General features: G+C 35.7%; 2 protein-coding genes across 6 annotated transcripts in view; one reads left to right on the top strand and one right to left on the bottom strand.

Moving 5' to 3' along the window:
- Nucleotides 1–10,192, top strand: part of LOC143238386 (putative enoyl-CoA hydratase) — a 55,156-nt gene extending 44,964 nt beyond the window's left edge. Inside the window, exon 8 of the mRNA XM_076478549.1 lies at nucleotides 9,759–10,192. Coding sequence (XP_076334664.1) covers nucleotides 9,759–10,177 — 419 coding nt within the window. The 3' untranslated portion in view covers nucleotides 10,178–10,192. The remainder of the gene's footprint in view (nucleotides 1–9,758) is intronic.
- LOC143238387 (uncharacterized) overlaps nucleotides 1–21,610 on the bottom strand; it is a 98,228-nt gene that overhangs the window by 1,554 nt on the left and 75,064 nt on the right. For all 5 annotated transcript variants that reach the window (XM_076478555.1, XM_076478552.1, XM_076478553.1 and 2 more), the window contains one exon: nucleotides 613–1,384. In XM_076478555.1, the coding sequence (XP_076334670.1) occupies nucleotides 613–1,384 (772 nt within the window). The remainder of the gene's footprint in view (nucleotides 1–612; nucleotides 1,385–21,610) is intronic.

The raw sequence follows: 21,610 nt of genomic DNA, 5'->3' as shown, positions 1-21,610 counted from the left end.
CCCTTTCAGCCGTGGGGGCGTTATAATGTGACGGTTATTCCCCCTATTCGTTGGTAAAAGAGTAGCCCAAGAGTTGGCGGTGGGTGATGATGACTAGCTACCTTCTCTCTAGTTTTACACTACTAAATTAGGGACGGCTAGCGCAGATAGCCCTCGTGTAGCTTTGTGTGAAATTCAAAAAATAACAAAATAACAATAGCATAAGAAATTAGAAGAACAGTTCTAGTTTGTCAACGATTCGATTTGATCGCCTTGATGAATATGATAAATGAGGTTCTAATTTGCGAGAAGGTCGACATTACAATATCGACAACCAATCGAAATCGTATTTTAATGCATGATTAGTAAGGTTACCACTGTATTGCAAGAATAGATCGTGTGATAAGACTGAAAAATTGGGTACGTGTGGCCCATGCCTCCATTTATAATGTTGTATTTTTAGCCCGGCACCAACAGATACCTTGGCTGAATTAGTTTACGGTGGTAACACTAGTGGATAAACAGGGTTTAGAACTTAAATATTTACCACAGACATAAGATATATTTAGTAAATTATCTTTAATCATATCTTTGAATGAATTTATAACGGGTATAGCAAAAAAGCTTTCGTACCTGTGGTCTCTGAGATGGTCCTGTCTTCTGAATGCTTTATGACATACATCACAGGAGTATGGTCGTTCATCAGTATGGGTTCGTTCATGAATCAATAAGTTGTAAGACTTGGTGAACCTCCGTTCACAATATTTACAGATAAAATCTTTCTTAGGCCGCGAAGCACATGTGTCTCGTGTTGCTTTACTTCGTCCAGCGTCTGGGTCACTGTAGTAGGGTAGCACTAGAGGAAAGGTGTGGCTACTAATGATAGCTGGCTGAGCTGACACTTCCTCTGTGTGAAGCCCCATGGGTTCAGAAACAAAACAGTCGAGGTCATCGTCTTTGGACGTGGCAGATTCTGCCAGCCTAGAAAAGTCAAACTTGGGTTTCTTTTTAGAAACAGGTGAGAAACTGTAAGATGACACAGGCCTTCTTGCTAGTTTCTTGTCAGACCTTTTAGTTCTTTCTCTGCTTTTTCCCAGACTAAGATTAGTTTCTGTCAAAACGAAGGGGGACTCTCCCCCTAGAGCAGTATTGTCGATCATTGCAAGGAAGGGGTGCGGAAAAAATGGCAAAGGAACCGCGACAGGTGCATCAGGACGAAGTTGCAAGCTTTGCATCGTAGTGTGAACTGTAGAAGAACTGGTGAAAAAAGCTGAAAGTCTGGCATCCACCAGTACAGGGTTAAAGGTTAATTTGAGGTTAGGTTCCACACGTTGACCTAGCACTGACTCGTAATCCTTGTTAATTTGCACACGATTAGGACGTATCGTCTTCTGTCGAGCGATATCTGTTGAATGAAACAAACAAATAATATATATCAACCACGCAAATAATAAACGAAATTAATTTTAAATTATTCTGAAGAATCTTAGCAGAAGAAGACTAGAACACCACCCTGGTCACGACATCTTTTATTTTAACTTTATCCAAAACGGATAAATGCTGTAGAAACTTCTTTAGACTCAGCATGAGTTAATTAGTCGCGAGTCGAGAGCACGACTACATACCATGCTTATCATTTATGGGAACTGAAATATGCAGCTGACACATTAAGAACACCAAGTCTAACCGTCACTTTAATAGTACGGTCCTCAAACCACGAACCCTCAAATTCATAGTCCGGGCTACGTTAACTACTAGGCAACTGAGGCGTGGGCTAATGGTTAACAAACCGAACTACGAAGTATGAGCGGCGAGGAGCGACTGGCCAAGATTCGGTATTCAACTATGAGGTCATTATAACTGTGACTGTGTAGCTACGCTATCGGTTACAAGCAGATGCATAGGCGGAGGGTACTGTAATACTCTCTGGTGTTTCCTATTTGAGGTCAACAGCTTTAAAAGAGAGATGGAAATATTTTAACTTTGGAGTCTGTAATGTGGTCGTTTAGAATATGTATGGCTCAGGTTATGGACAGTAAATACCTATAATGATAAGGTTCTGTTGAAAATATACAACAAGAAACCTTTAAAGTTCATAAAAAACGTTCTATGAAAGTGTTCAAATGATATAGAAGAAACTGAAACGGCCTGGTTGCATGAGAGTGAGGGTCACACGATACCATAAGCTTGTGAGTACTGGGTTCAGGAACGTAGTAACACGATATCACGATCTCTAAGTATGGGGTTCAGGGACACAGTATGACGATACCATAAGCTCTTAGTATGGGGTCCAGGAACATAGTACGACGATACCACAATCTCTGAGTATTGGGTTCAGGGACACAGTACGACTATACCACCAACACTCAGTATTGGGTTCAGGGACACAATACGACGATACCACAATCTCTGAATATTGGGTTCATGGACACAATACGACGATACCAGGTATGGAGTTCATCTTTAAGCTTAAAACCAGACAAGCAAATAAAAGAAACATTTCAGAAACATCAATTACACAAGTCTTGTTAACTGTTTGGTGGGATATTGTTGGTGTGATACACTTTGAGTTGCTGCCACTCAATGTTACATCAGACTTTTATTGTCAACAGTTAGAGAGCTTGAATGTTGCACTTAAAGAAAAGGGGCTTGCCTTGATCAATCGTAAAGGTGTTGTGTTACATCAGGATAATGCACGGTACCATACAGCAAGGATCATATTTGCAAAGATTGAAGAGCTAGACTTCCACATCCTCCTTATTCTCCAGACCTTGCTCCATCTTATTATTATCTATTACGAAGTTTGCAGAACTATCTTGATTTAAAATAGCTTGGCACACATGAAGATATCAAAACTACCCTCTCTACGTTCTTTTCCTCCAAACCCCAAGAATTTTATAGAAGTGGCATTCAGAAGCTTGTGAATCGTTGGCAGGAAGTAATTAATAATAATGGAACATACATTATTGATTAAATAACATTAAAAGCCTTTGAAATCCTTTCTCTTTTTCTGAACCTAAAATTGGACATTACTTAAGGGATGACCTGATATATAAGGTGTTCACCGAGACCTCGAATTTTTTCTATAAACTACGCGAGCAATGCTATAATGCGACAACACTCTACACTAAAGGTAACGTTAAAAATAAAATCTAGAAGGTTCGAGTAACTTGGCGTCAACAACACTACGACGTACAACTCTCATAGAGATACGTAACCAAACTTGTCATAACTACCGTTATAAAAGAATTACTTTTAATTCTCTTTTTTATGACAAGTAAATAATTATATTAAGCCACAAAATAAACTGCGTAATAACTATTGAACTGAGCAGTCTTAAATCCAATACGTTTCCAGGTTTTTCTTCCATCCTGTACAGTAAGTTATTTAATTTTTCTAGATACCGTCTCATTTTTTCGAACTGCGTATATTAAACCGGTTTTTACCGAGTTTTAACACTGAAATACTTTCTTCACGAAAGGTGGCATTAGGGTAGAGATCTGGATTTTAGAGTTTACTAGCCGGGTTCGACTGTGTACAATATCATAGGATATTCTCCACGCTGTAAGTTTTGGCTGAGTTATAAAAGTAACAATCAATTCCTTGGCGTGGGTAGTTGGTGGTAGAATAATGTTGATTGGACACTTTCGACATTTTCAAGTTAGGAACAGCATTTAATAGGCTTAGCATCTGTCCCATAAATACTGACAGATTTCACTGAATCTTATTTATTAATACAAATATATTTTAGTTTGACTCTATAAAAAAAAAGTCTCTTATTATCTAGATAGAGACAGAAACTCTGCAGTATTAGGATATTTGAAGAAAAAAATTATCTTACCAAAGCAACCGAAAATAGTCTCGTCAAAAAACATTCACGTTAACCCCTATCTCAGGGGCTCAGCTACAGTTCTCAGAGTCTATGACTTTATAATCGGTTTTCAATAGCTAAAATGGGCAGCGTTTACTCTGTACCTTTGAGCTTAAGAACATAGAAACAGAATTTCCTTTTATAAACACTAGGGAGTAAACTTCAATTTCCTGAATTGTATTCCATTCTATTATTTAAAACGATCCTGCTCCTGATTACCAAGTTTTATCCCTGATCACACCCTGTGTGAATCAAATTGTTTTGCAACAAATAATAATTTCTTTGTTGTGTTTGTTCTTACGCATAAAGCTGCACAATGGGTAGTCTTTTGTTCTCATCACAGGAGACAGAATCTTACATTTTCGCAAAATAAACACTTGAGCTTATTGCTAAGCCATCAGGGAGCCAAATACTCGGTAAAAATATACTGAAGATTCGGCTGGGGAAGGTTTAGAAAATAAAATCGATATAAAATGATAAAACGTGAACATGAATGAAATGAGAAACTGTAAGGTTTAAAACAATTTAATTTCAAATATATTCATTCCAGCCATGAAACAGTTTAATAACATTTTTTAGACTTAAGAACGAGAATAGGTTGTTCGAAGTTAAGCAGAAAGATACACAAGGGCTATCTGTATTATGCCCACCACGGGTGTCAAAACCCAGTTTATACGACTGCAAGTCCGAGACATATAGCTGTGTCAGCGGAGTACCAACAAGAACAGCCGTTGTGGTTGTATTCTACGATACTATCTAACATATTTATCAAAAATTTAACTTGTTTCTAGAGTCGCACACGTTTTGATTGTCTTCTTCCGGCAAAAGAAATATTTTAGTATTTAGAAGTACAATGGAATAGAAACAATATATAAAAGTGATATAACATTGGAGTACAATAGAATAGAAACAATATGTAAAAGTGAACTAGCATTGTAGTCTGATGAAGATATATGTTACAATTCTGTTTGTGTGCGGTTATACACAAAACTACACAATGGGTCATCTGTGCTGTGCCCATCACGGGTATCGAAACCCGGTTTCTAGAGTTATAAGTCCACTGACTTATCGCAGTGTCACTGGGGACGTCAAAATCTTAAAGTGTTTATCTTTTCTGAATTTGAGTTTTTGTCCAAAAATAGTTTTTTATTTGTCTTTCAACAACTATAAAAGACAAATATTACATGGGAACAACAGACAATACACTTTTTATATAGGATGAATTTATACTTTTTATTTTATTACAATTATTGTCCATTCACAGAACATTATATTGCGTACACGATTTATCAATGATCCAACGATTTTTTGTTGTAGGGTTACGAATGTTTCACGAACACGTGGCACGCGCTATGCGTGTGGTTCTCACACGTTATCGTCATGTCTTAAAAGTGATAAGGCGTATGAAAAAAAATTATTGTGTGAGGTTTTAGAAACATTCTATGCTGTTATAAATAAAATTAATTAAAAAGAAGATTTAAATTAATGTCTCTTCTTTTAGTAATTAACAAAAACACTGTAAGCGTACATTATCCATTACAGTCTGTCATATAATTCACACATTTATAATTACCGAGCATGACGTCAAACGTTTACAGTCTTTTACAGCCAATGAAAGTCAAGCTCACAAAGTTTGCAATCTGTTCAAGTAAAACCACATGTTAAGGGACTCGTTAAAAAAAAAACACCCACGAAAAAAAACACACTTTCTTTTACAATAAGCTGTTTGTACTCTAACCACCGAAGGGGCGGAAACCCGATTTTTTTTAACGCTGTAAGCCAACAGACTTACTGATAATCCCGGCCCGGCATGGCCAAGCGTGTTAAGGCGTGCGATTCGTAATCTGAAGGTTGCGGGTTCGAATCTCGATCGCAACAAACGTGCTCGCACTTTCAGCCGTGGAGGCGTTATAATGTGACGGTCAATCCCACTATTCGTTGGTAAAAGAGTAGCCCAAGAGTTGGCGGTGGGTGGTGATGACTAGCTGCCTTCCCTCTAGTCTTACACTGCTAAATTAGGGACGGCTAGCACAGATAGCCCTCAAGTAGCTTTGTGCGAAATTCAAAAACAAACAAACAAACTGATAGTCCTCTGACGGGATAGCGGCGAATCTATGGACATACAACGCTAAAATCTGGGTTTCGATTCTCCGCGGTGTACACAGAAGACGTGGACCAGTGTTGTTTTGTTCCAAAACAAAATCAACTTATTAATAAACCACCTGGTGGCACAAATTCACACTCGGCAAAATAATAATTTTAAAACTTTTGGCTTTCTTTAAAGTTTATTACGTCTGTTGATCATCAATACATATGTAGGATAATATATCTTAAACGGCTTTCAAAACTCAACAGTACCACACCAGGGACCACATGTTAAAACACAGTAAAGAGAGTTTCAAAAGCATATTTCTTGTTCCTTAAACAGAAGCTACATAAAGGGGTATCTGAGCTACGTGCACCATAGGTATCAAAACCTACTGATGAGCCATTGATATACCGCAAATTAGCATTACTTTGATTTACTTCTGGCAAGGTAGGACCATTCTGATTAACACTTAGTTCTGGTTTGTTTGTTTGTTTGTTTTTTGAATTTTGCGCAAAGCTACACGAAGGCTACTTGCGCCTTAGCCACTTGTCTGGTAAGGTATAACCATTCTGACTACCACTTATCTGGTAAGGTAACACATATCTCCTGGTACTAAACTGACACGTTTTATTCCTTTAAGTTGGCACATTAAATAAACCTGTTTTATTTGTTTGTTACTGAGCATGCCTAGAGCGCTCCGTACATCGCGAATTCGTCGCTTGGAATGTTAACGTGTGTGTTTCAATACGACAACTGTTCAGTTCATGAAACTGAAGAATAAATAAACGTTCATGTATTTATTTATTTTCTTTCAAGCCTTTACTTACTATCATGACTACGACAATAGTGGCCAGCGCCATGCTGGGTGGATACAAATCTAGGAAGAACTAGCTTGTAAGGTAATGCAAAATTTATTCTGGACATCTCGAGGACATCTGTTTGTGTGACAGGTCTAAAAAATAGCCCTAGAATCATAAGAAGTAATTATTAACTAGTGTTTTGTTTTTCAGAATTTCGCTATGAAAAGTTGACTCCAAAAGTGCCGAATGTGAAAATTTAGTAAGGGTTCATAAGTCACGTCTTTCCCTATATAATTTACTTATATTAATAGAATTACTATGTTTACACTGTTATTACTACCTCAGATACGTATTTTACCTTTCAAGTAACAATGTTCGTCATGAGTTTCGTGGCTGACGGTTTACTCTCCCTACACGATTTCACAGACACAAGTAATTACGTATTCGTTACGCCAACAACTGCTATAGTATGATCTGGCAGCTGCGATCGAGGTTAAATTAGATCTACAAAATGTGAGAATATTTTCGTGGATGTTCTGAATTTGGTTTTTCTTCAAATAATTTAGAGTTAGGTTTAAATATTCCACTACAATCATAAAAAGAGGCCGCTGAATAAAACAAGTGACTCGTATATAATCGGACACAACAAATAGAAGTTGCAATGAAATGTATAGAAATATTTTTAGGTGGAGCTGCGAATATACTATACAGTATCGATAAACGTGTGTGTATGTGTGTAAGATAAAAAATTGCGTAATCTTCTTTTCAGGATGGCCTGAAACCATCCTATGTCTTTTAACCATCCCGACTTCTCTTTCCCAAGAATGACCGGTTTGGATTCTCATCATCCTTTAAGATATATTTCCCTAAATTTATTTTGGTTCCTAAGAGCAAAGCTATACAATGTGCTATATGTGCTGTGCTACCACATATATTGAAACCCTTGGCACGGATGGTTAGGGCGCTCTACTCTCAATCTGAGGGTCTTGGGTTCGAACCTTTGTCACACCAAACATGCTCGCCTTTTCAACCGTAGGGGCATTATAATGTGTCGGTCAGTCCCACTAAAAGAGTGGTCCAAGAGTTGGCGGTGGGTGGTGATGACTAGCTGCTTTCCTTCTAGTCTTTTCACTTTTAAATTAGGGACGGCTAGTGCAGATAATCCTCGTGTAGTTTTGCGCGAATTTCAAACCAAACCAATACGTAAACCTGAGTTTTAGAGTTCTAACCACATATTTAACGCCGAGTCCCTGATGGGCTTATTTCTTTGAACTCTGAGTCGCTAAAGAGTCACTCAAATACTATTAGTACTATAATTAATCCCATTAATTACGTACTTTGTACAGGACAAGAGGGATTCGACCAATATTTTTTCAATATCCATACCTTACGAAAAGTGAACGATACAAACTAGTTATTAATTTTAGAGCAAATATTCTTTAGATAGTGCTATGTATGATAACAAAGGTAAATGCTGGACACAGTTGAATTAACATAGATACCTTTCTCGTAGACGTACAGAAATCACTAGATAGAAAAGTTAGGTCCAGTCAGTAATACAAGTTACATTTGTTTCAGTCAAGGTTTTCATTTTAAAAAGTCCGTCGAACGTGAATCATTTTACGTCACTGTAACGCATATTTGTCACGAACTTTCGCATATACTCTTTATTCGGGAACTTTCCCATCTGTTTTCTGTTCTTAAATTATATTCCTTTTTTTTACAATATAAATTAGGGATAGCTAACTTAAAGGTAGTGTATGGAAAACCTCTGATGGGCTAAACGTACCTTTACTTCACAAACCTGTATAATATCATACGTAATTCATTCATGACAGTTCACGACCCTTCAAAAAAAAAAAACATTTAACTTTAGACCCCTTTCTCACATATTCTCATTATAAAAAAGTATAAATTAAAACAAGTTTTTATTACAAAAGTGTTGAAATATGTTAGAAAAACCTGGAGATGTGTGGACTAGTGGTTAAAGTCCTTGGACTCTGCCCTAAACAGTTTGTAGTTAGCGGCGCGTAGCTGCAAATATCTGTTGAGTGCACTATGGTATTCAAATCGCCCTCATTCGGCCAGATAAAAGTATTTCGAGTTATAATATTGTTTGCCCATCTTGGCCTACCCTCCTCTCCTGACTTAAATAATACATCGTTCCACAACAGTTAGACATTTTTTCAATTATCTTTAAGTATTCATCGTATTACGATGAGACTTTTAATAATTTAAATTTTCTTTTCTCTCTGGCTCTGTAGGTAATTATTAATCTTATTTTTGTCATGAAGATCAAAGTTACACAACAGACACTGTGTGTTGTACCAACAATGGGCATCGAAACCCGGGTTTTAGTGTTATAAACCTTCAGATGTACCACTAGTTAATTTTATTACTCACGTGTTAGCTTGAACCGTTCAAGGTGAGTCTAGTGAGAAGTTTTATACAAAATGGCCGACTTTAACGGATCAAATTCGGGTGTATAAGGTTGTATGAACTAATGAAAGGTGTAGTAAACCTTTAAGTTTAAAAGTTACACTTGCACGTGACACAGGAGCACCTCTAGACACACCTAACAAATTTATAGTTATTAATTGAAATGGTTTAATTCATCGTAGGTTAGGAGTTGTGAAGTACAACCTTATTGAAGCTAATGTAATACAGAAGTCATCTTTTGTTGTTAGATTAGATGTGTCGAAAATACCAGCATTAAACGAATATAATTAACAGAGTTGTTATTATTCAAGACAGAGTTAGAACAACTCTTTGTGACTGCGACTAAAACGTGTATTTAAACCATTTTAGTTAACACTGAATGCGTTTTCTGCCATCTACAACATATACATGTCGGTTTAAGACAGCTAGCTTCGTGTATTCAGGATACAGAGACCTCAAGCTGTCCTGAGATACATAGGTGTGGATCGTTTGTAAATATGTTGTTTTTATTAGGTTGTTCGAAATATAATGGCGGATTTAAAATCTTAAATTTAATAGCATTTTTTCCAATTCTTTACAGTAAATCTCCGCAGTGATATTTTGGCCCTGGTTGTGCAAACTGTAATGGATAATACCAGCTGGAGACCACCATATAGTAACCATAATCTTCTGTTGGTAAAACTTTGGATTTGGGAAATGTTTTCGAGCCTCATCACGGTTGAGTCACTGCGCAGATCACTTTCTGTTGTCGTAAAAGATCCACTTTTTATCACAGGTGACAAGTTGATGAAGAAACGGGTCATTGTTGTTGCCCAAAATCAGTATAGAACACAGTTCAAAACGGCAATTTTTCTGATTTTCACTGATTTCATGTGGAACCCAGTTGTCGAAGTTTTTCACTTTTCCAATTTACTCAAGATGGTCAGAAACTGTGGAAATGCCAACACTCAGTTCTTGTGTTATTTGTCAAACTGTTTGGTGCGGGTTTCTTTCCAATAATGTTTTCAGTTGGCTGTTTTCAACAGAAGAAGGACGTCCTCTGTCCTCCTTATCTTCAAGATTCACATCTTCATTACGAAACTTTTGGAACCAACTCTGTAGTAAGGTGGTTCCTTCGATCCATGCTTGGTTGATATTGTGAGCTGTTTGTGATGTATTATTATGCATTACATATTATATATTATATATTTTATATATATATTATGTACTATATATTATGTATTATATATTATAAGCTGTTTGTGATGTATCATTATGCATTACATATATATATATATATATATTATGTATTATGACCAAGTTCGAATTCTTGCAAAAAATGATGTTCAACTTTTTTTCCACCATTAACTATAAGTGTTTGAAATATTGGAAATAAAGTTTTAGAAAAGAATAAAAGCACTAACGAACAGAAGAAAATGTTAGTTTTTACAATCGTATATATAAAGTCGTAAAAAAGACAAGTTTCTTATCACTATAAATGACTAAAATTTTGATATAAAAATCCGCCATTATTTTTTGAACAACCTAATATTTTCTTACTGCAAAACTACATAATGAACCCTCTGTACCCTTGTCCACCGCGAGGAATCGAACCCCAGGTATTAGAGTTGTAACTCCATAAACGTATCATTGACCCATCGGAAAGAAGTTAAAAAATAATTAATTCCCTATAAATGGGGGAATGGCCATATTTAAAAATGTTTAACCAGTGTGTAAACCCCATAAATATAAGATGTAAACGCATCTGTTAAAGACGTTGTTTAAAGTTTGTTTTTTAGCCATATTAGACTGTCTGTTGTGACATATTAGAAAAATCCATACTTCACTGTTTTTCTATATCGATTTAAAGATATATATATGTTAATAACTAACAATAATACTAGTTATTCAGTTTCAGCTATGTACAGGTTCGCTTGTGATAATTATTCTGTTGTCAGCTTACATTATATACACACACTGACCATGCTATTATTCGACATTTTATTTAAATCACCTAAGAAACACACTGTAAATCTATCGTTTCTTCCTACCTTCAATTCTCTGCGGGTTGCCTTTGAACTTCGTAGGGATATACTTCTGTCCAATACACTCGCACAGCTTTTAAATTTTTATTTTATAATGATTCCATGATATCATATGACAAGCAACCCTCTACCCCCCAATAAAATGTATATTTTGGACTCCTCTGCGGCCATATTTACAGCAATCGACATGAAAATTCAATTTTTCTATTTTGAGTCTTTTTAGGAGAGTGGGGTCACAGTTCATAAAATATTGTTTTGGAGCTTTCGGTCAAGTATTTCACCGACAGTTGACCAATACACGTGGGATTTGGTCCAGAGATATCTTCTTGGAGGTCACAGTTTTAGATTTGTTTGATGTCAAAATTGACCAAGTTAGGATTACATTCTTCCGCCATTTATTTCTTGTGTAGTTGTGAGAAGATGGCGCCACCATCGAGAACATTCAGCACGTGTTTCTAGACCTTTACACCTCAACACATCCGAGAGAGGTCGGTGGGAGCTCTTGACTAGTGACTTATATCTATCACTTCTAAATTCGACAAACAAATAATCTCAAATTTTATTGCACGAGTAACCAATGATTCGATTACGTCTATCGTTTCAACTAAACACACCACATCATACAAACTAATGTTTTTATGTACGTTACGTTAACATTTACACTATTAACTCGATTATTACTGATTGTGAGACCCGTCATGATGGACTGTTCAGACCGACAGTATGTTAACTGTTAGGTTTAGTGGGGGGTAGACTATCTAAGCCCCACCCTTAGCTGCCTCTCAATGTCATGTCAAAGTACCTGTGGCGATTGAGTTACTTGGAGATGTCAAAAGGTTTCTCGTTTTTTTCGTTTTAATTTTATAAATCTTAAGCTCCATCTTTTGTTCACTGAGTGCAACAACAGGTTGTCGTTAGTGATACTATCTTTGCATGAAGTGTTATCGAGCATTTATCTTCCACCAGGGGGTGATGGCAAAAGGTCTACTTGTCCTACTGTCATAACCCAGCCGATGAAAATACATTGAACTATTTCCAGTATGTTGTATTTATTTATTTACTGCAGGGCAAAAATATATATATATAAATTATCTCGTTACTACTATATGCTCACTTTAGCTGACCACACAAATAGCTTCCTCTACCAGGAACCAAACATCCACGTAAAGTTCCCTAGTGATAAGTATGAAGTCGCATAGCACTAAAAATCATACTTCATTACTAGCCATGGGCAGACCACAGGTAGCCTGCTGTGTGTTTTTGTGCTTAACAAACACATCTCCGCGTAAATATAAGTGACTCTAAACAAATCGTCACACTTAAAACCACTGTACCTGAAAAACAAACTATAAACTTATTGTATCTGTAAAGGTCTGAGAATATTCAAACATGTCACTTGATGAATATCTTATCGTATGAGCTTCTCATTCGTTTTAAATAAATAAATAAATCCAGCCTAAATTTTTAACGATATCGTTTTCTGTTCCATTTGTTTTAGTTGTTGATCTCACAGGTTTGGTCAACAGTAGGTCTGTGGATTTACTACGCTAAAATCAGGGGTTCGATTCACCACGGTGTATAACACAACAGCCCAACGTGACTTTGTTGAAAAACTAACATATGTAATTTGGTCAACAAATACTGTAGTTTTAAGTTGAAATTTTCTGAAAATTCTTACGTTTTTAAAAACCCTAGACAACACTGAGTGATACTTTGTTCATTATCAGAAACACACAAACATACAGTTGTCCATGTCTGATAATGTCACAAACACACAGCTGTTCATGTCTGATAATGTCACAAACACACAGCTGTTCATATCCGATAATGTCATAAACACACAGCTATCCTTGTCTGATAATGTCACAAACACGCACCTGTCCATGTCTGATAATGTCACAAACACACAGCTATCCGTGTCTGATAATGTCACAAACAGACAGCTGTCCGTGTCTGATAATGTCACAACGTTAAATTCAAGTATTTTATACCTGAACTCGTATGACACATGCTTCAATTCAAAGACCAGACATTCAGACATGTTCGTTTCTAATTAAGAACTACTGTCCAGAAGTAGGCAGACAGTCAACTAGACTTTCACAGTTTTAACTCATTAGCGGGTTTGACAGTCACTTTTATGAAACGATCAAAAACAAAAGAATGAAACACGTTCACTGGCATGTGCGCGCGCTTGAATGTTGTATATAGCTTAAGATAAGTGACTCTCTACGCTAATCAGTAGGCCTATCTACAAAACAAATTTAATAGACATTTAAAATAAACTTTCACAGTTTAAAATAGTGTTCGACTAATACAGTTTAAAATGTCAGAAAGGTTTCACGTGCAAATAGAAGCAGTTAGGTATAAATAAATAAATAATCTAAATAAATTAAGAATTATAGTTTTAAAAAATTAACCATTCTCAAACTGTAACATCATTTACTTCATGAAACCGAATAAAACGGTGAAGTAAATTTGTACGAGGCTTAACACGATTGAGGAAAATTCAGTTACTGGATATCAAAGAAACTTTAACCCCATTATGAATATCAGAACCCCGGGTTCAGTTGGGTCCCTAAGAAAGAACCCAGAGTCAACGATTATAGATCTCAAAGACACAGATGTGATAGACGTAAAAATTTCTGTAATTATTGTAGCTGTCTGCAACGTCGCTATAGTCAATGGGCAATCAATTTCTAACTACTCGCAATTCTTTCATTTCCCGAAAATGCCACACCTGCTTCACCGTACTTAAAAGGAGACAAGCGGGAAATGCCGTAGTTGTTTTGATCGGTATTCCCCCCAGACTTTCGCTGCATTGCCCGGTGTGACACGGACCTCCTACCAGTGTTATCGGCTTAGCTCGACCGAACGCCAGATTCTTTCCCCGCAGCCCGCTGTCATGAGCTCATCTGCTACATCAAAAAGTGACGTTTGGTAAGGATGACGTGACAAAGTATTAGGAATTCTTTCTCAGCTAACCCTAATCGGCATGCACGAACACTGTCTTTTACCCAACACAAAGCTGTAGGGAACTTTTGTTGATTTCCGTTATTTTCATCTACTTTAAATACTGTACAATAAATGATAAATATCAACACGCAGGTTGCTTGTTTATTATACACACGACTTATGTCATTCTAATGTCTACTAATTTCAAAGTTTGACAAACCAAATGAAACTACCGACCACGAACTTTTCAACGAACCCGAATAAAATGTAACAGAGTTGATTACTGGATATAAAAGCCCATGTGTGGTATATTCTGTTATCATTATTTGTATGCTAAAGAGACAGAAATAATTGAAAGATCAATAAATAAAGCTGACAAAAATACCAATCGTGTCTTTCGTTACATAAAAATGTTAGGACTATAAACACGTTCAAAAGAAACAACCCAAAACGCATATAGGTAGTAAACGCATGGAAAGAGTGAAGTTTTTGTCTAACCGAATTTTAGATAAATTATCTTTTTTATTGAATGTAAGATATTTCAAAGCTCAGAATGTGACTGTATTACTTACGAAGTCAGTACTGATTATATGTTCCGAGTTATTGACGGATTTTGTTGTGTGTTATAGTGAGTTGTGTTTAAGGTTAGAGTTATGTTTTTTCTTATGCTCAGGGTAATGTTGATTTATTTATATGCAAAAACGGCTCGTTTGGGTTGAGAAAATATTTTACATAGAAGAGCGAACAACGTTTCGACCTTCTATGTAAAATATTTTCTCAACCCAAACGAGCCGTTTTTGCATATAAATTTCTCAACAAGTGGGTTTCTCGACATCACTGATTAATGTTGATATAATTAAATGTTACTTAGGAATGAAAACAAAATATATATTTATGGTCAGATAACTTTACTTCAATATTTCTAGAGGTTAGTCGAGGATCGTAAGCAAAATAAAAAGGAAAACTGAACAAGATATCTGTGATTTTAAAACATAGTTTGATCTTTTTAACCAATTCAAACATTACTTCTATAGCATGCGAAACTCGAAACGAGAGAGCACGCCTTTTGTACTCTGTTCGAAAAACATTTGGCAGCCAGTGAGATCTGTTAGTAGGTAGGTACAGGTATGGATAAGTAACTTTACAAGTTCTTTCACGATGAAATGAAGTACACGTTATCTCAAATCAGGCCTGATTTATTAGGCTTATGTGTTTTCTTATTGCAAAGCCACATCGGGTTATCTACTGAGCCCACCGAAGGGAATCGAACCCCCGACTTTAGCGTTGTAAATCTGTAGACTTCCCGCTGTATCAACGGGGGGCTTATTAGGCTTATGAAACGAACCTTTATTAAGCCTGAAAAAAACATTGTATAAAAACAAGCTAATTAGGCAAGTTGCCATTGTTAACAGTTTCTAACTAACATGCCAGTCTAAGATAAACAAACGAACCCACAATTAATTCGCTACAGCAGTGTAATACACTCCATAAGACGATCTAATTTTTTCTACATATTAAGTTGTTCCGTTTCTAGGTGTCACCACTATCACAAAGAGAAGCTTTTAGGGCAAAGTATAATTATTCTCTGATTGGAAAATACACGATAACAACAGACAAGACAAAAACTGACAAATTACTCACAACCACCACCAAGGGGTGGTAGCGTTAAGTGCTTTATCCGTTGGTATTATCACATGACACGTAAGAACCTGATCAGATAGAAAATAGATTTCAAACAGATATTTATGTTCAAACCATACATAGTTCATATACACAAGAATTTATTAGTCAAGGTAAATAAGCACGTGTATATTACATAATGAAATAGCCACCTGGTTCTATGTTATTCAACTACCTGCCTAGTAAGGGAAATTTATTAAACGTAAATCTCCTAAGCAAAAAAAACTTAATGAAAAATCGACATAACAAGATATCTATCGATTTAAGTTACAAAATTACAGTGTAAGAAAAAGAACAACTAATTAATGAATTTGTCACTATTAAGACATAATAGTCTGTATAATTAAGAGTCTGTAATCTTCATTAAGCTAATTTAATTAATTAAAAATGCGTATCGGACTCTAAAAAATAAATGATTAATTCCTTCTAATTAGTGAACTAACAAAGTACAATACATGTAGATAATAACCAAATACAGAACTGTGACAATTACAATAATATCTGGTAAGTAAATCAACAAAGTACAATACAGGTAGATAATAACCAAATACAGAACTGTGACAATTACAATAATATCTGGTAAGTAAATCAACAAAGTACAATACAGGTAGATAATAACCAAATACAGAACTGTGACAATTACAACAATATCTGGTAAATGAATCAACAAAGTACAATACACGTAGATAATACCCACATACGGAACAATGACAATTACAACAATATCTGGTAAGTGAATCAACAAAGTACAATACACGTAGATAATACCCACATACGGAACAATGACAATTACAACAATATCTGGTAAGTGAATCAACAAAGTACAATACACGTAGATAATACCCACATACGGAACAATGACAATTACAACAATATCTGGTAAGTGAATCAACAAAGTATAATACACGTAGATAATAACCACATACAGAACTGTGACAGTTACAACAATAATTTGTTAGAGAGTACGTAGTCTACTACAAACACGTTAGCGTACAACCATTAGAGTATGTAATCTACCACAGACAATACATGTTACCATACAACCATTAGAGAATGTAGTCTACAACAAACATATTACCGTAAAACCATGAGAGTATGCAGTCTACCACAAATACATTATCGTACAACCATATTAGAGGATGATTTCTCGAATTAATAAGTATTATATGAATTATTTGTTTATTTGTTGTTAAGCCCAAGCTATAGATTGGGTTATCCGTGCTATGCCCACCATGGGTATTGAAACCAGATGTTAAACGTAATAAGCCATCAGATTTACCACTGAGAGGGAAACGATGGATAAATGAGTGATATGTTTAATCTTGTTTTTGTACCTTCATTCTTTCACTGAATATTTTTTACCTTTTATTAACTTATCATAAATTCCATCTTACTCTTTACTGAAGCCAGTGTACTGATGTTCTACTGATAACAAGTCAGAAATAAAGTAATATGAGCAAGTTCTGCCTCAGTTTATCTTTTACTAGCATAACTCGAGTACTATAGTTTTGATAATTATGGACATCTTGTTAAGAACCAACAAGCGCTTCCTCGTGCGGACTGCAGATAAGCCACACATTCGCTCGTGCTTATTTCACATCACGAATATATGAAAAGAAAGCAGCTTTTGATGGCAATGCTCTCGGCCTCTGACATCCTGACCGCTAACCAAGCCTCTTCACCTTTGACCCTAAGATTCCGTACCTGGTTTCTTATGTTTATTAACCAGATACAAGATCTACCAAGTTACCTCCCAGCAGGATAGGAATTCCAAAGAACCAGGCTTTTGCTAGGCCTAACAGGACTACCCGTGGTTGAGTAGTTGACTATCACAGCAGGACCAAATAAAGTACTCTCCCAGACTTGATAATCCTGAAGAAACTCTGTTCACAAGGTCTGCATCAGAATGTGATCCACGTGCTAACGATAACCAAGCTGGATTTTACTTTCATTAAAACCTTACAGACTGCGCTAAACATGAACTGAGGTCAGTGGAAGCAAGTTTTCTTTACTTATAGGTATCTGACGGGGAGAGAGTTTTAAATCTGATAAATTAACCATTCGCTAACAATGTAAACAATATTTTAACTCTCGACTCAAAACAGATCTACACTTCAGTTCACTGGGTACGTTCTAAAAAAAAAACAGCCTATGCATGTATTCATATATTTGCGCTACCTGTCCATAATTTTAAATTCAAAAGCCAGAAGGAAGGCGGCTGATCAAAGCATCTAAGCCGTCACATCTTGAGATGCTGTAACTGAATAATGTGGTTTAAACATTTTCTATCACACCTTGTTGTTCGGTTATGTTTTAAGATACATAATTTTAGAGCACACGTCTTCATTTCAGAATTGTTAGTTTACATAGTGACAAAGTGAATCATTTCTTTATGTAAATTCTTCAAGCAGGTTGACAAGTAATTGAAAATTAGTAAGATAAAAAAGAAATAGAGACCATCAAAAAAACATAAAAATTATAGATCCTTATTTTGACCCCATGTTTACAGTACTTATAAATTTTAGTGGAGTCGAAATAGAGATTTGTAGCTTGAGAAAATAATATACAGACGTTATTCCCAGCCTTGGTTGTTAACGTTTTATAAGAATCTTTAATTTTTTTATTATTTCCATTTATAGAGAATAAATGTTAAGCTACATACATGAATATACATGCATTCAATTGAATGTTACATGTTTTTCAACAGTTTACTGCTGTATTGGCATTTTTCCACTGAAGCGTTATTGATTTTGTGCCTGAGGTTTCGCGTAAACAAGTTTTTAATAAGCGTCGAGTACAAAAGAAGCTGTTTACAACAATATCGCATATATTGTGCATTTATATTCCCGTAAATGAATTTTCAATGAAAAATAATCAACTTTTTAAATAGCTTATGAACATTCGCAACGTTTCATATAGTACATCTTTCTGGGTTTTGCTGGAACATACTTAGTTGATACTAAAGTACATACAATTTCAGTGAAGTATGAAAATCAGTAGAATAAATCTCCACTTACAAGAGCAAAGAAGGAAACTGTGATAATTGTCTACTGTTAGAAAACTCGCTGAAATAGTTGCTGAAAACCACTTAGAGACAAAGTATAGCAGCGAACTACTCGAGAAATCACGAATTTTCAAAGTGCTAGTTAATAAATGCGCATTAGTAAAACACTGGATTTTTTTTCAATGCCGCAAAATGAAGGATTTGGAGAAATTCCAGATTTCAGCAAAATATTCGTAGACGTTTTTATGTAGAAGCTTGTAAAACTGTAATCAATAAAAGTGAGGTTGGAAACACCGTTATAAATACGCAAAATAGTTATTCTAATAAAAAAAATTCTAACTAGTATAATAGTGCTTTAAATGACTTCTTGGTTTTGCTTGAATTGATTCGAAGAGTTTTTGTTGGTAGCGAAGAAGAGCTTAGAAATTTTATAAGGTAGAAATATCGACTTTCAAGAATAAACACTTAAAAAATAACCCTACAACATTCGCAGGAGTTTGTTTAGTAGCTGTGTATAGATTTTGACTCACTATACCCATCCGTTTTTGCTGGAGGCTTCGATGTTTGAATAGCTTCGAAGAGAAACTTGACCAGTATTTCTTTAACTACATGTTCTGTGGAATAATAGAAACGAAATGTAATCAAAGACACTAAAATGTGAAAGTCCACTTGTAATTAAGTGGTACTTTATAGAAACCTTAATTAACTAATGTTAGGCCTAAGTTCGATAAAGAGATAAATTAACATTTTGTGCATTAGCTTAGTTAGGACTAAGCTATACTGTACATAGTACTATTTATAAATAAACTTATAAGGTTTTTCTAGGACCTAACATTAGATCTTTTCGAAAATTTCAAGTGTTTAATGTTTTCATACTAAATGCTTAATATTTATATCTGCCTTGTTTTATTCGTACATTCACAGAGCAGTTGTAGTGACTTGTTGGTTGAGCTTTCCAGCTCTCTCCTTATTAATAAAAGTGTTAATACCTATACCAGCTGTTCTGAGATACATTTCCAGCTCTCTGACGCAGCCAGGTGCTTTCAATTTGTTTCTCTGGGTAGAATGTCTTACTGCGCATTCTTACAAGGTATACCAATTATAGTATGACGAGATTACGGTGGTTGTAATCAGAATTATTTTGTATTGTTCTAGGAATCCTATATTTAAGGAAGTACTGTTGCAATAAAGACACTAGTCTGAGTTCAAATGTTTTATGGGTCTCTGCTGTGAATATTCAGTTTTTGTCTGAAATAATATGTAGAACAAATATACTAATTTTGTCTAACAATTAGAAAATATTTTTAGCAGCCTTAGCCGTTGGGATAAAAGGTCTCAATGTTTCTTTTTCTTGTTTCAAGAAAATGTCTATTTTTGAAGATGGTTTTTTTCCCGTATGTTCTATTAAAAGTTTTGCAAAATTCCTAGGCGATCCCTGTTATGAATCACTGTCGTGGTTATTGATAAATAGCGTCTCAATCATTAGTACAACTGTCCTGAAGAGCCGTGGTATTAGGCACTGGTGCAGTATGGCTAACAGTATTATACACTTACATAACTGCTCATATCGTTTTTGAATCGTTTGGCTATTCTGAGAAGAATTATGTTACAATGTATTATTGCTGATATACATCTCACTTGTCTTAGGGCGCAGACTTTGGACCAACATATTTGCAAATTCACGAAGAAAGTTTATACTGTCCAATTACAGTCGACCAGAATATTATAGTGCCCAATTACAGTTGACCAGAATATTATAATACAGTTTCTATGTAATTAAGCATAAAGCTACACACTGGGCTCTCTGCGATGTGCCTACCACGGTTACTGAAGCTCGTTTTTAGCATTATAGGCCTTTAGATTCACTACTGGAACCACTGGAGGGCAACAAGAGTAAAGAAAGTTTGAATTTGGGTCAAAATTCGGTAAATTTTTTAAAGCTAAAATTTTGTCAGTTTTATAGAATACATCTGCTACATCTATGATAAAACTTTTTGTTAACGTAAGAATTTTAACAAAAAGGCTCAGAACAAATTGTTGACAACATAAGGCGAAACTATTCAGTTTCTTTGTTCTCATTCAGCTTCACGGGGGCGCCACAACATGAACATTGATGAAAAATATTCTCAACTAACCGCAGATCCAGCCAACTGATTGACACTTAAATAGAGGGCGTCTACACGACTGCTTATTGCTGTCCTCTGCTGGATGAGAGATCCAAGTGGCAACACGTGGTTGCTGTCAGACCAAGGAGAGGAGACCCCCCGTTCTCTCGCTTAATGTGATCGCCAGGGGGCGTCAAGGTGTTCACAATTGGCTTGTCAACTGATAGATTGATATCATATACCAGTTATTTACGTTCTACTAAATGCTCTTCACCAATGAACATGGAGGGTCGCACACACAACGTTGTGTTCAAACATTCACTTGATGTGTCAGCTGTAGTAGCAGAGAAAGCACTAAGTTAACTGTATTTATAGAAACCCCGAGCTGAGGAATAATTATATATTTCTACACATTATTATATATAATAGACCCGTTCAACTTACACCTGTACTTAGATATTTTCTAATAATTATCTTTAAGCAGGAAAGAAATCCCTGCTATCTATTAAAGCAGCCACAAGAAATGGTCCCTACAATGCCTATCACTAATGGTCGCTACGACCGTTATCAAAAGCTATTTATACCAGTAACTACCACAGCGGGCACTATGGCCGCAACCACAAATGGTTACTATGGCAGCTACTACAAGTGGTTACCATGGCAGCTA

Source organism: Tachypleus tridentatus, chromosome 13 (genome assembly GCF_004210375.1).
Source record: "Tachypleus tridentatus isolate NWPU-2018 chromosome 13, ASM421037v1, whole genome shotgun sequence".
In the NCBI taxonomy this organism is placed as follows: domain Eukaryota; kingdom Metazoa; phylum Arthropoda; class Merostomata; order Xiphosura; family Limulidae; genus Tachypleus; species Tachypleus tridentatus.
This window is presented reverse-complemented; position numbering and strand designations above follow the sequence as displayed.